The sequence below is a fragment of the Phaenicophaeus curvirostris genome, chromosome 4, assembly GCF_032191515.1.
Source record: "Phaenicophaeus curvirostris isolate KB17595 chromosome 4, BPBGC_Pcur_1.0, whole genome shotgun sequence".
Classification (NCBI taxonomy): Eukaryota; Metazoa; Chordata; class Aves; order Cuculiformes; family Cuculidae; genus Phaenicophaeus; species Phaenicophaeus curvirostris.
In genome coordinates, this window is record NC_091395.1 from 53,075,459 (window position 1) to 53,089,762 (window position 14,304).

Here is a 14,304-nt window from a genome sequence, read left to right on the forward strand (position 1 = left end):
TATTTCTGTCATAATGAAGGAAGGACCAGAGAGATAGAAACTTCCTGTGGTGCCTGGGGATCCAAACTTCTCATCAGCAAGAGTTAAGAGGAAGGTGGTATAGTCATTGATCTTCATAAGCCTACTGATAAACAGATTTCTTCCCTTGTAATTTCCTTCTGTGTTTCAGATGATTGCACAAGGCTCAGTGACAATATCAGCCTCCCAGCTGCAATAATCTGTGATGCCCAGGTAGCCAACCATTCCATTTTTGACACACTACCTGGATCTTTCCAGATGAATTTTGAACTTTGTAGGTCACAGGCTGAGGAGCACCTTACTCTCTCATGCACCAAGCAGCTGGTTTAGAGGAGAAGAAAAACTTCACTGGGGCCTATGAAATACCTGTTACCTAGTTTTGATATCAAGACAAAAAAAATCCTAGTCCTGACTATTTAGGGACTTAATGAGAGAGCAAGGATGTGATGGGTTAGGGGGCAAGAAAGAAGCTGTCACAAAATTTGTAGCGGATCAAATTGTTGAAGAAGATCTAGAAGAATAAAAGTCTAATTAGCAGAAGTTGTTAAAAATTGTCAAATCTTTGAAGTTTGTTTAATCACTACTATAAATCCACAAGGAAGGCTTGCTGGGCAATACATTCTTTTTTCTTTATCTGACAAAACTTTTATCAAAGCACTAAGAATAATAATAACAGTAAAACTGTGGACTTGGAAAGCAAACTGCTACATTTAACAAATTGAATTTGCATTTGGAGCAAGTAATAACACTGAAAAATTTTCTATACATAAATGTTCTATTTTTTAGAATCATCAATTTTGATGCTAGACTGAAAACAAAACCAAAATTGTATAGCTGAATTTCAGTCTTCAGCCCTACTTATTTACTTTCCACTTGCATTAGATAATGATGCTAAACTAGTATATTTTCCTTCTCTAGGGTGATCCTGTTATCAGCAATGCTTCGAGGATATTCCTTCATTCAAAAAAAAATCAATATTTATGGGAGTTTAAGAAAATCTTAATTTTAAATGTCATCAGACATTTCTAATGACAAAATTGAGATGGGTATCAGTTTAGACTTGGCTTGAAATGGTTACACATCACAGGTAGTGATTTTTACTGGACTGAAATGGACAAAAGGAACCTAATTAGCGATCAAAACACAAAAGAAGTGTTGAAAATACTCTCTTTGCATCAAGATAAATCCTATATGTGTGTAAGATTATGTAAGAGACGGAAGATAGCTGTATTTAATTACTGCTGTGAATATGCAGGCCTATAAATGAGATTCCTACCTGCAGCTGAAAAGTTCATCTCCGATGAAAACAAGAATCTTTGCTAACAGAAAATCAATTTTTAATCAGAGACGTTCAATTCTTGAAGATATATGTGTACTGTTGATTTACAAAATTCTTTGAATTAGGTTTCAAGCCACTGTATATACTTGTATTTGGAAAAGTATATATGAGTATCAAGAGTCTTGACTCTCACCTTGAGTCAATGGCAGGTTCAGCCTGGCAGGTGAGCTGCGCTCCATCACCGGCATCTGGTGCTCCTGTTCACCACCTTTCAAGATACCCATCTCTGGGTATCCTGAGAGAACTTTATTTCCACTGCCAATAAAAATAAGTCACGTTGTATAAATACTGCTGGGAAAAATGCCACCTAAGATATAATGGCAAGATCAGACTTTTGAATACCAGTCTACATTTTGCAACAAGGTTTTGGTTATTGTGTCAGCAATAACCAATCAATAAGGATAAACTGTCATGAATTAACAAGTTTCCAAATCATAGAATCACCAGCTTGGAAAACACCCATTGGATCGAGTCCAACCATTCCTATCAAATACTAAACCATGCCAAGTCTTCCTGCTTCCCTCACACACTGCCACTTACACACACCAAAGATGATTCTGGATTTGTGGAAAACGTCCTCTTTACCAGACAAACACCTTTTCTCAGTGTTCTCTCTCCAGTGTTCAGCATCATCAAAAGCTTCTCGTCTTTGTGAAAGCTGTTACTAGCAGCTGAGCAAGGACCAGGACTTTTAACACCATCTGGCAAGCTTGGGTATATCACTTCTGAGATAGCAGGCAATCTCACACAGATTCTGAATGAAAATAGCTACTGCTCCTTTATTCCTCCAAAAAGCTAGTGAAACCTGTACACAAGACACAGTGCAGTGCCACACAGAGATGAGCTACCTTAGCTCTGATCTGGTTGATGTGACAGACTTTCAGCAAAGCTGCATACTGAGAAGGCAAGTCTTCTGATATGCAAATCTAGCACTGCACATTGTCATAAATGTATAAGCCTGCAACAAATGAATATTGATTGTGATATATTATACCTATCACCAGGCCACCAGATGCTGAAGCTCCAGCATTAATCATGGGCAGATGTGACATCCCAGAACTCCACAGAACACAAAGCTCCACAGGATAAGAAATGCTTAGTCGTGATCCATACCTCCTCTTTTCTTGCCAGAGTTCGTTTTCGTTGCTTTTTGGAGACGATACATTGTCCTGCTCCCAGAGCAGCTTTTTCTGCCTTGTAACTTCTTTTTGTTTGCCTTCCTCTGGAGAGCTGCTTGAATCAGTTGTGTTCTAGAAGAGAGTAGGGAGGGAACAAGGAGCATCCCTTGAATTCAGCATCAGCACACGCATGAGGAAAACACAGGCTGTGCCCAGATATCTCATGTTGGCACACCTTATTATGTTCAAGAATGTCTCACATTCCACACAGTGGAATCATTCAACCTCAGTAAAGCTAGCCTTGGACTGAACAAATTGTATTAAATTGTGCATGAAATAAAAAAGTGCGAGACAGACCAATTACAAGATGATGTTCAGGATGACAAAATAAAATATACTTTTGACAGAAATACTTGAATGATTTTGAGAGTCTAGACAGTCTCCCATTGGAGTTGGTAGGACTTTGTGAGGGATATCAGCTTCTTGACCCTGCCAGGAGGCAAAGCATTACTCACATGCTCTGGGAATTCTCAAATGGCAACACCAGTACTACTTCCAAAGTGGTACTGGACTGCGTCGTACCTGACTGGTGGAGCTTCAATGAGCCCTGTAATGAGATCCTTCACTTTCGGGTACAGGCACTACCCTGAGTGTGGCATAAGCAGGTCCATCCAGGAAATCACCACTACACAGCCATGAGGTAAAAGGGCCATGGCTGAGGCCCCTGTGCAGGGATGAGGGATAAGAGGGGGCAGGAAGGGTCAGAGGAGAGACAGATGACAGTAACCCTGATTTTGGAGTTGAATGGGAAAAGGTAGATGTCTTCTTCAGTGTGGGTGCCTTAGGTAGCAGAAAATTAATTCTGGGAATCCCACATTTATTCTACTGTTCTCACCTGCATCTTTGAAAAACACTTATTTAATTAGATGCTAGATGCATCAAATTAAACTTTTTGTTGTCCCGTAAGCTAAAACAGAGTAGAGTGAACATTACTCCATTTGTTTTGCTGCTTTCTAGGAGGGATGGTGGGAAAGAAAAGGAGGAAAAGTGGGGAGACAGGATTAAGTCTGATCTCAGGTATGCTTACAGGGAAATCACTTCAGATTTTGTTGCCTTTGAGAAGGTATTTAAAACAAACAGAAACAAGTGACTTTTTTTATAGTACCAGTTAAAGAAGAGAAGCAGTTGCAATGAGAGGAAATGTTGCCCTCTGCACTAGCCCAAAACAGGATGGTAGCAGTTTGCTTGGGAGTATGGCTCTTTGGTTGTGAAAATATACAAGCTACAGCACTCCGCTGTATCACCAGCTATGGAAAGGATCCAGGGACTACTCTCACTCTTAATGTTTCCAGACTTTGTCTTTAGTGAAGAGTGAAACTTAGCACTGAAGATAGCTTAGCCTTTATTGCCTTACTAATCTGTGAGAAACTCACCGCTGTCTTATTTCCTTCAGTGGTGGAGGAAGAAGAGGAGAGGAGCTCAGCAGAGTTTGAAGAAACAATGAATGGAACTACAGTATCCTCAATTATCTTACGTTCCTAAAAAAAACAGAATCAGGACAGAGCAGGAGATAAACATACAAAATGTCACCTGTGAGGTTAAAATGTTGACTAATAAAGTCTGGCTAAATGCTCACTTTTAGGTGGTTAGGTAAGGACTTGTGGTACCAAGAATAATGGCAACATCTCAATTTTTAATTTACTTCAAGATTTTGCACTCCCTTTCCTTTCACCATTACCATCTTTGAGATGGGATGTCCAAAACTGGAAAGACTATTCCACTTGGGATGGCACCACTGTTCCTCTTATCATAGAATCATAGAATAAGCAGGTTGGAAGAGACCCACCGGATCATCGAGTCTAACCATTCCTATCAAATACTAAACCATGCCCCTCAGCACCTCATCCACCCATCCCTTAAACACCTCCAGGGAAGGTGACTCAACCACCAACCTGGGCAGCCTCTGCCAGTGCTCAATGACCCTTTCTGTGAAAAATTTTTTCCTAATGTCCAGCCTAAATCTCCCCTGGCGGAGCTTGAGGCCATTCCCTCTTGTCCTGTCACTTGGGAGAAGAGGCCATCACCCTCCTCTCCACAACCTCCTTTCAGGTAGTTATAGAGAGCAATGAGGTCACCCCTCAGCCTCCTCTTCTCCAGGCTAAACAACCCCAGCTCTCTCAGCTGTTCCTCATAAGGCCTGTTCTCCAGCCCCTTCATCAGCTTTGTTGCTCTTCTCTGGACTCACTCCAGAGCCTCAACATCCTTCTTGTGGTGAGGGGCCCAGAAATGAACACAGGATTTGAGGAGCGGTCTCACCAGTGCCGAGTACAGAGGGAGAATAACCTCCCTGGACCTGCTGGTCACGCCGTTTCTGATACAAGCCAAGATGCCATTGGCCTTCTTGGCCACCTGGGCACACTGCTGGCTCATGGTCAGTCGGCTGTCAACCAACACACCCAGGTCCCTCTCCTCCAGGCAGCTTTCTAGACAGACTTCTCCTAGTCTGTAGCACTGCACAGGGTTGTTGTGCCCCAAGTGCAGGACCCGGCATTTGGCCTTGTTAAACCTCATGCCATTGGACTCTGCCCAGTGGTCCAGCCTGTTCAGATCCCTTTGCAGAGCCTCCCTACCCTCCAGCAGATCGACACTTCCACCCAGCTTAGTGTCGTCCGCAAACTTGCTAAGGGTGCACTCGATGCCTTCATCCAGGTCATTGATGAAGACATTGAACAGGGCTGGACCCAGCACTGAGCCCTGGGGAAGCCCCCTTGTCACTGGCCTCCAGCTGGATTTCACACCATTTCCCACCACTCTCTGGGCCCGGCCATCCAACCAGTTTTCCACCCAGGAGAGTTTGCGCCTGTCCAGGCCAGAGGCTGACAGTTTCTGAAGCAGAATGCTGTGAGAAACTCTGTCAAAGGCTTTACTGAAGTCCAGTATCATCAGTCTATTAAATTTCATATAAAAATATGGTACATGAGAAACTTCTGAAAGTTAAAAAAAAGTATGTCTTGTTCAGACCATAAATACGGTCCTCAAGCACAGATAATAAGACATCAGTTGGCATAATGTACAACCAGTCAAGTTGAAAACATGAATATTTTCCAGCTTCCTGCAATAATGACCTACACATGACAGAAGAAAACCACTTTCTGTATTGCTAATGTTCTACAACTACAAGCTCTGAACATTTCCTGTGATTATTATATTTTTTTTAAAAAAAGGCCAGTGTACAAAATATCTACATGATCAAGCCCAAGGCAGACAATAATTTCATCTGGAGTTGCACCAAAATGCACAAGGTTCTGTCTCCAGAGGGAAGTCTGAGCGTGCCCAGACACAACCACACTGACTCACCCTGACTTGCACAGTAATTAGACACCTCCACAAATGCGGAGGTTCTGAAGATGCCTGTCTAAATATTTAAATAGTTTTCCTCAGCACCTATGGTAGTGTTAAAGAGAAACAGTCCTCCTGAGACTTCAGCCTTGAGAAGGCTTTTCCTTAATTAATCTAGGTATGGATTTGTTTTTGTTACATAAATGGGTGCATTTAAATCCAAAAAAAAAGTCAATAAACAGCCTCTTCCTTTGAGCTTTATACCTCCTCATAGTATCTACGTTCCTCCTCTTCAACTTCTCTCTGGGCCTTTTCCCATTCCTGTTTCAGCTTGTCCTGCTCCTTCTGATACTTCTCCTGTTATAGGATATAAATACAGGTAAACTCAGAACATTCTGCATTAGGAGTAAATTCCATAGTACTTCCATAGTAAAAATGAACCTGCTAAGAGTGGTTTAATCAGAATTAGGAAGACAAAAATTAGAAATATCCATGGGTGTCAAAAAAAAGCTTCTTTTCTTCCTGTCCCCACTTGTTTCTAGCATTTACATTTAACATCTTTAAACCACATGGAACTTCTAACATATTAATCGTTGTTTAATTTGTTAGAAGTTTTTAAATGCTTGGTCAGAAGTGAAATTTATTCTCAACAATTTCAATAAATCCTTATTTATTATACAGTACTAAGAGCCCCAAAAGTTATCGCACACTCCAAAACAATTAAGCATGGATTTCACACTAACAATTTCAGCAAAACAGCATATAGACAGGTTGGTTTTGCAGATACTAGTACTAATTTCAGAGAGACGCCAGTACAATTTAGTGAATGAGGAATATCTCTTCAAGTTTAACAGATAAATAAATAGTATGTAAAGATTTGAAGAAGGAAAGCTCATAATTAAGTATGTAGTAAATTTTTATCTGTGATGAAGGAGAATTGTTTCCATATAGGTTTGCATGAAAGATTATCTCAAAGAGATCTTTAAAATTGTTTTGTAAAACTGGTTTGAATATGGGGGAGAATAACGGTGATTTCCATACCCCTTTTACAACAGTTCCAACTTCTGCTCAAATTAGAAACCACATCTGCCTAATCCATAAGAGATGCATTTACTATTGAGGGAACATCCACATATGCCAGTAAAACACTTCAAATATAGTTGAGGATCAACATTTGGTTTAACTCTGCACTATAATGCAGAACTAAGTCCTTCAGGTCTTTCCATGGAGTGGGGAACGGAAGCATAGGAGTATCCAAACCACAGGGAATACGTGTATGTTTTTATTTTATTGCTCTTCTTCCACAGAATTCATTCAAGCATCCACAGAGGATGTGGAAAACGTGACACAAAATGTCCAATTCCTGGTCAAAGGGAGAAATCTAACAGCTGAACCACATGGTGGAAGACATGGTTTCTTCCTTACCTGAAGCAAACGTTCTTGCTCATGCTGCCACCTTTCCTGGCGCTTTCGTTCTTCTTCTGGGTCCCAGGACCAGAAATTGAAACGCTTACATGAAGGAAAACCAAGCTATTAGACTTCGACACTCTACTTCACAAGACTACCAAAGGAAGCTGCACATCCCCTAGCCTACCCCTGGCAATTATGTTAAAATGGGAAATTGCAAATTAGATATTGGTTCTCTCTGTTAGAAGACAATATTCTTAGCTTCACTGACACTTGGGATTGTCCACAGATATCCAAATGATAAAATAATAATTTGGTTTGCAGAGAAAGGCTTGGGAAACTTCAACTGGAGAGGGAAAAAAGGGAAAAGATCTGAAAGAGAGCTCTAAGCAGCACTGAAGAAAGATACCTGCAGGTACTCAAATTTTAAAGAAAACACCTATTTTGCTTCTCTATAATCTTTTGTGCAACATGCAAAGCAATTTCTGATTGTAAAGAATATTCTCTCATTTCACATGGCTGCCAGCACAGCAGCCTATGGCCTTGTTTTAAATTTTTATCCATAATAAAATAAAGTTTCAGGCTTCACTAAGGATCCTATTACATGACCTGCATTTAAAATCCTTATAATCAAGGACAATTCTAGACACTTGATGTCACATTCCTTTCTACTAAGAATTGTATTTGAATCTGATAGGAAGAGATGATGTCTGTTTTTACGTGATAAACAGAATATGAAATACTGTGTACTTCAGAGTAGCTTTTATGGTGGTTTCATTTCTTGAGGAGGCAGAAGAACTGTGTTCTCCCCTATGCATTTAAAACAGAATGAAGAATTTAGAATTACATATTGTTTTGAGATTGTGAAGTTTTAGTGGCTCCAGCAACTGAGTACTGTATAGCTGCCATTCTCTCCAGATAAGAGAAGAATGCATAAATTCCAGCTTCAGATCATGCTTTTATTTGGTTTGTATCTTTTTCTCTCTCATCTCCAGGAAAAAAAAAATCTCATTCTAATTTGGGGATGTTACAAGACAGTTTACATTAAAAAATCATTTTTGCTAAATGCATATATCTAAACCAATGATGCAAAAAAAAAAAATACTCACATTTGATTTGTCACCACTATCAGAATCAGCTATTAAAAAACCAGAAAACAGAAATATTAAATTAGCAAAATGTGGTTAGTCTGCAATTAAAGCTACATCGTATCTGTATAAAAAAGCTTTATGTTAGTTTCCTATTTGCTCCCACAACCAAATGCAAGAACGAATCATAAGCAAATAAATCAGAAAAACAGATTACACCCATCACCAACAAAACTACTTTTTATCTGGGTACAGAGGAGCACAATAACTAAAATCAGGTTCTACTCTACCACTAGCTAATGCTATCTACTTCTGGCCACATACGTTAGCACTGTTTGGACACTGAGTGTTACCTACTTTGATCTACTTTTCCCTTCACGATTCAGTGCAAGGAAGGAAAAAGCACAGCAAAGCTGTGGGACGGATGGGACTACACTATTCAAGAGCCACAGTTACAAAGAGAATCACTGCCATTTTCTATTCAAATGCCTTTGACAATCAGGCTGATTCAAATAAATAAAGGAAAAGGTATTTATAGGCAAGTGATTTAATTTGGGTGCCTGAACAACGTGCAACCCAACAGCTCTTTGTCAACTGTGCAGCAGGAATAGACACTTTCTACGAAAGCAAGAGGTAGAGTAAGTCCCCACGATCATCAGCTTTCACCCCAGCCCCACATCTGAAGACACCTACGACTGGAGGCAGCAGAAGGGCTGAAGCTCGTCTTAGTGTTGCATTTACCTGACTGCGAGAAAAACTGTGAGCGCCGCCAGTTGTTGCGAACCCTAAGCGGAACCGCGGCCCAGCGGGGCGGCTCTTCAGGCAACGGCACGGAGACAAAACAAGAAACACAGCGTGGTCAAAAGGCGATGATGGACTCTCAGACCCGAGCCACCTCGACCACAAGAGGGATTTTGACTGGAACTGCTTTGGACTATCACAGCTAGTTTACAATGGACCTACCGATCGCACAGACTGTCTGTATTTAAATGTTACTTGTACAGTATAGCTCCTAACCTCATATGAGAGCTCTAGCATATTAAAGCTAACCAAGGGCAACCACTTTTGCAAGTCTTTGCATGGTGTTCCCATTCATTCCTACTGCAGATAAAGGCTTTAAAGGATTTTGTGATCTTTTTAGCGCTGTACATGCTGTGAACACTAGAGAGCAGCCAAGTGTTCAGCATCACTCACAAGAGAAACCTACCATCTATTACTTGCTGCTTGGATTGATTCATGCTCAACACAAAAAAAATATTGTTCACAAAACGTGTTTGGAAAGCACATCACTGTTTAAAACAAGTGAGACTCCTATTTCTTCTCAGAAAACCATGTTTTCCAGAGAGGATAACCTTCAGTAGCTTCAATCCTGAAAACACTAGGATAATCAGTATATTACCAATACATAAGCTAACAATCTAATAAGTTCTCAGGGGGAAGAAAATTTCAGACATTTTTTCTGTTTCTTTCACAATGCTTAGATACACACATCTCTAAAATTAATATCAAACTACTAAACACTATCAATCTCAAGCTAAACTTTATTATGCAGGCAAAAAAAAAAAAAAAAAAAAGTTCTGCTTTGTGAGAACTTGTGATCAGCACCGGTCAAATTAAGATATGTTGCCAGATAACTGTATTGCTCATCTATGAAAAGGAGCTTCACATGAGCAGTGTCCAGCTGAGTTCTCCAAATGCTGTTTGCTCACCTTGTAGACCAGAATTCTGTAGAGTAACTTGGCTTGTCTCAGGTAGTTTCTTTAAAAATGGCAATACTACACTCCCCTCTTGTTCCAGGGCTTTCGGTTTCATCATCTGTTCAGACATTTGGGAGTAAAGAATGGCAATCAAAAACCAGCAGCTTTAATTACAGGGTAACTTAAATCCTTTCTACTTATTTTCTTTATCGACATTATCAAAGATGAAGCCACTGTCTCTGGAATTACAACATGGAGTTGCAGTATTGAAGTTCTGGAAATAGGCAGTAGCTGTTTGGTTTTGACATTCACGCTGCCCTGTCTACCAAAGCTGATCCTGACCCAGGACCAACAGCTAACTTACCTGCCAGAACAGCATGGTCATGACCACTTATTACCTTTGCCATCACTTGCACTTCTTCAGCACTTCAAGAAGACTAAGAGGCTAAGCTTCACTGTCTACATCTTCTGGATACACTGCCCTTCCAACACTCAGAGGGACAGGGAATTGAAGATTAAGTTCTAATCTCTGCTCCAGAGAGTTTACAGGTTCAAACAGACACCCATGCTGTTCAAAGCAGACACTAGGGAGTTCCTTTGGAGGGAGAACTCTCTGATGATGATAGGATTTGGCACAGAAACCATACTCCAGGGTCATTCACTGGCAGGTTGTTTTGAATGAACTCCTGAAGTGTCATTATATAGCAAAAAATACCAATTTGCACAACAAATATTTCCATGTGAGATTTTTTTTCTTTCTTTTGTTGTTTTGTTTTCCACTCCCTCTCTTTCTTCCCCATACATACCCCCAGTGTAGCAGGGAGCTCTGCTTCCTTGTATTGCTCCATTTCAGGTTTCTTCACATCTTTCTCACTTGAAACAGCTTCCTCTGAAGGGACAGGACTGGGAAGAAATTCTAATCTCTTCACAACAGGGCTGGCACAAGCTGCAGTTGACTTGAATTGCTTTTGATCTGAACCTAATTCACACATATAAGAGATAATGTTGCATGGTTAAGACGTTTTTTCGAATAAAATAGAACTATTTCTTACGATCCGGTTCCTTACTGGATACGCTGTCAGCCCACTTACTGGACGTTTTGAAAAAATAATCTTCTTTCTTCAAAAGAGGCAAAATTAATCTCTCGGAGAAGGTAATGCTTTAAGGGTGAAATTCACCTCAGAATGTAAATGCTTACACTTGACTTGGACACCATGGTGCACCCTTCATGGTCAATGAAGACAGAGAGAGAGAAATCTTGGGGAAGAGTCACCTAAACAATTTCACACATTTCTCTTTGGCTGAGATGAGCTGTAACCTACAACATGCCTACTGAGGTACAGGTCTCTACTGAAGTTGTACAATGAATTCTATCCCAAGATACTACCCAGACAAGGAGCTATCTGACAATTAGCTTGGTCTCACCAGCAGTACCAGAGGATATTCAAGTCAGTCAAGTATCAGACAGGAAAGAAATTGTGCTAACAGGAGGCCTTGGACTGGAATAACCCAGTTGGCATTCAGCTCTTAAAAACACTCAACAAGTTTATGCTAGTTTATGGCTGAAGCAACAAGGAGCACATGGGCTTACAGCTGATGACTGTGACAGCTGAATTACTGTCAGCTGGTGCCACCACTGAATGTAGAGCAGTTTCCAGCATTCCAGCCACTGCACATACACCCAGACATCTCTCTAACCTCCTGAAGCAGAATCACAGCTTCAGATCCCGTCCCTTTTCCAACAACGGCAGCAGCAGCAGCTTCCAAATGCACCTTTTAACAAGGCTAGGAGAGGGAGCTAAGAAAGAGATGCATCTCAAGGCTTTACTAAGAACTTGCACCCAAGCAGAGATGAAAGCTGCCTCTGCTGCCTGGCAGATGAATACCACTTCGGAGAAGTTCCCACACTATTAGGGGCATGGAAGTATATGGCTTGTATTGAACAGCAGAAGAGGTTCTTATTCTCCCAGAAGGTGACAAAGTCTGGACCACATCTATCTCTCTAAAACAGACATAATGAAAATTCATATTCCTTTACGATTTCAGCTTTTGCAATGTTATCTCAGTTTCCATTGGCAGCCAGTATTAAACTTTGCTATCAATGATTAATGTTTAGCATTTGTCACAGGTGTGGACCCTAACACAATGTGGCTTTGTGATTTGTAGACAAACATCACCAACTCATCACTGCTGACTCTTGAGAGGAGAATTTAGTTGGTTCACCACAAGATCGCAGCTTCTATATTACTTGCCTGGTACAACTCATGATCGTTAACCTCTGTATTGCTATGCAATGGTTTTTCTACCTGAAAGCTTGGCCTGTTTCCACCTATGAGTCAAAGTAATTAAGCCAGGCGATGAGCTCTTGCTAACAGCCCATGTGTTTCAGTCTTGCAGCACGTCAAGGAAAGAAAGGATTTGCTTCATTTCTTGGGGGAACAGTAGCTCATTGATGTTTGTGGGTAAAGCTCAATTGTTTAAGTCACATTTATCCTCAACAAACAGGAGCAGTATACTTGTACAACAATTACAGGCAAAAGTTTCATTTAAATACCTACTTCAAACAGTACTTTTTACTTACCCATGCCAAACTGAACTTTGATAGATGCATTTTAAAAAATGAACAACAAAAAGAGACCATAAACTTACTATAACAGGAGGCAGTAAAGGTAATGTTTCAATGCTGAAACGTAATGTCCCTGAAAGCCTTATAAGGAAGGTAGCTTCAGATTTTACCAGCAAATTTCTTTCCTTTGATCACGAATCATGCATAAAGGCTTTAAAGCAGAAAATCAAGAGTGTGCACATTTAAAGCCCCTATGAGGACTGAAGTTTCCCTTCTTATTCTCCTTCCCGGCTTAGGGGGAAAAAGCATTAAGCAGAAACCATTATTGATGAATAGTTTGTGTCTTGATTGATTTCTGGTTACAGCACACTGTGGCACCAGCTTTTCAAACACACAAATGGCAAAGCAGATAACGTGCACCCCAAGCAATGTGCAGTCAGGCAGCCATTTCAACCACAGGATCACGAAACAGCCCAGGTTGGAAAGAAGGTCAAAAGATCATAATCTGGTCCCTCTTTTTGTGGGAAAGGGAGCCTAGAAGAGATTGTCTAGCACCCTGTTCAGTTGCACCTTGAAAACCTCCAGGCATGGGGACCCTCCTATAGAATCATAGAATGGTTTGGGTTAGAAGGAACCTTAAAGATCCCTGCCCTCGGATTAAAGACCCTTCCACCTCCCCTGTCATGGGCAAGGACATTTTCCACTAGCGCAAGCTGCTCAAAGCCTCATCCAACCTGGCCTTCAACACCTCCAGGGATGGGGCATCCATGACTTCTCTGGACAACCTGTTCCAGTACCTCACCATCCTCACAGGACAAAAATTCTTCCTAACAAATCTAAATCTACCCACTTTTAGCTTAAAACCGTTACCCCTTGTCACGTTACTGCACTCCCTGATGAAGGGCTCCTCCCCAGCTTTCCTGTAGGCTCCCTTTAAGTACCGGGAGGCTGCTATAAGGTCTCCCTGCAGCCTTCTCTCTCTAACCTGAACAAGCCCAACTCTCTCAGCTTGTCCCTAGGGAGGTTGTTGCAGTAAATGATTGTTCTTACTGTAAAACATTTCTTACGTTGAGATCTCTGACATCTTCTGCATTTTCTAATTAATCCTCTTGGTGCTGCATCAGATGCATTCGTTGGACTCGTACTGCTGGGTGGGCCTAAACCCCAGCCCGCTGGTGGACAAGGGCAGGAGCAAGACCAGCAGAAATGACCCACCTGGGGATGGGGATGACAGGCTCACAGGTCCCACACTTCCAGGGCTGCCCTCGACCTGCTGGCTGGAGGCTCTGTCTGCTTCCACTGGGGAGGCCTACAGAGAACAATGCAGTAGAAATACAGTGAGTACAGTGGAAACAAAACTACGTGTTAACCCCTCAAAGCAGTACTTACTGCTTCTTTGTAATGTGTTTGAACCATACTGGTTTAGAGCTCAGCAGGGAACTGGGGAGTATGTTTTGGAGCAGTATGTGTACCCCTAGCCTGCCACTGAGCTTTTACTTTTTCAAAGTGTTCATCAGTAGCCATTAAAGTGGTTGGTTTGGAATAGCTCTTACAAGCTCTTAAAATTGTAGGATATCTTGGATTGTGTTAGCTGGAGATAAGCATACATTTCGCCCCTAGTTTCCTTTTCCAGAATAACACAAAACCGTATGCATTAGTGAATACATAGCACATACTAAGGTTTAAAAAGTGGCAAAGTAATTGAGTGCTTCCTTTATTTCACGGTTGTCTA

The 14,304-nt window shown here is 41.2% G+C and overlaps 1 protein-coding gene across 1 annotated transcript in view; it reads right to left on the bottom strand.

The window, feature by feature from the left end:
• Positions 1 to 14,304, bottom strand: part of LIMCH1 (LIM and calponin homology domains 1) — a 185,054-nt gene that overhangs the window by 10,654 nt on the left and 160,096 nt on the right. Inside the window, exons 21-30 of the mRNA XM_069856127.1 lie at positions 13,788 to 13,881; positions 10,813 to 10,985; positions 10,019 to 10,124; positions 9,051 to 9,125; positions 8,331 to 8,359; positions 7,240 to 7,323; positions 6,079 to 6,171; positions 3,909 to 4,013; positions 2,471 to 2,607; positions 1,491 to 1,612 (exon numbers count right to left, since the gene is read on the bottom strand). Coding sequence (XP_069712228.1) covers positions 1,491 to 1,612; positions 2,471 to 2,607; positions 3,909 to 4,013; positions 6,079 to 6,171; positions 7,240 to 7,323; positions 8,331 to 8,359; positions 9,051 to 9,125; positions 10,019 to 10,124; positions 10,813 to 10,985; positions 13,788 to 13,881 — 1,018 coding nt within the window. The remainder of the gene's footprint in view (positions 1 to 1,490; positions 1,613 to 2,470; positions 2,608 to 3,908; positions 4,014 to 6,078; positions 6,172 to 7,239; positions 7,324 to 8,330; positions 8,360 to 9,050; positions 9,126 to 10,018; positions 10,125 to 10,812; positions 10,986 to 13,787; positions 13,882 to 14,304) is intronic.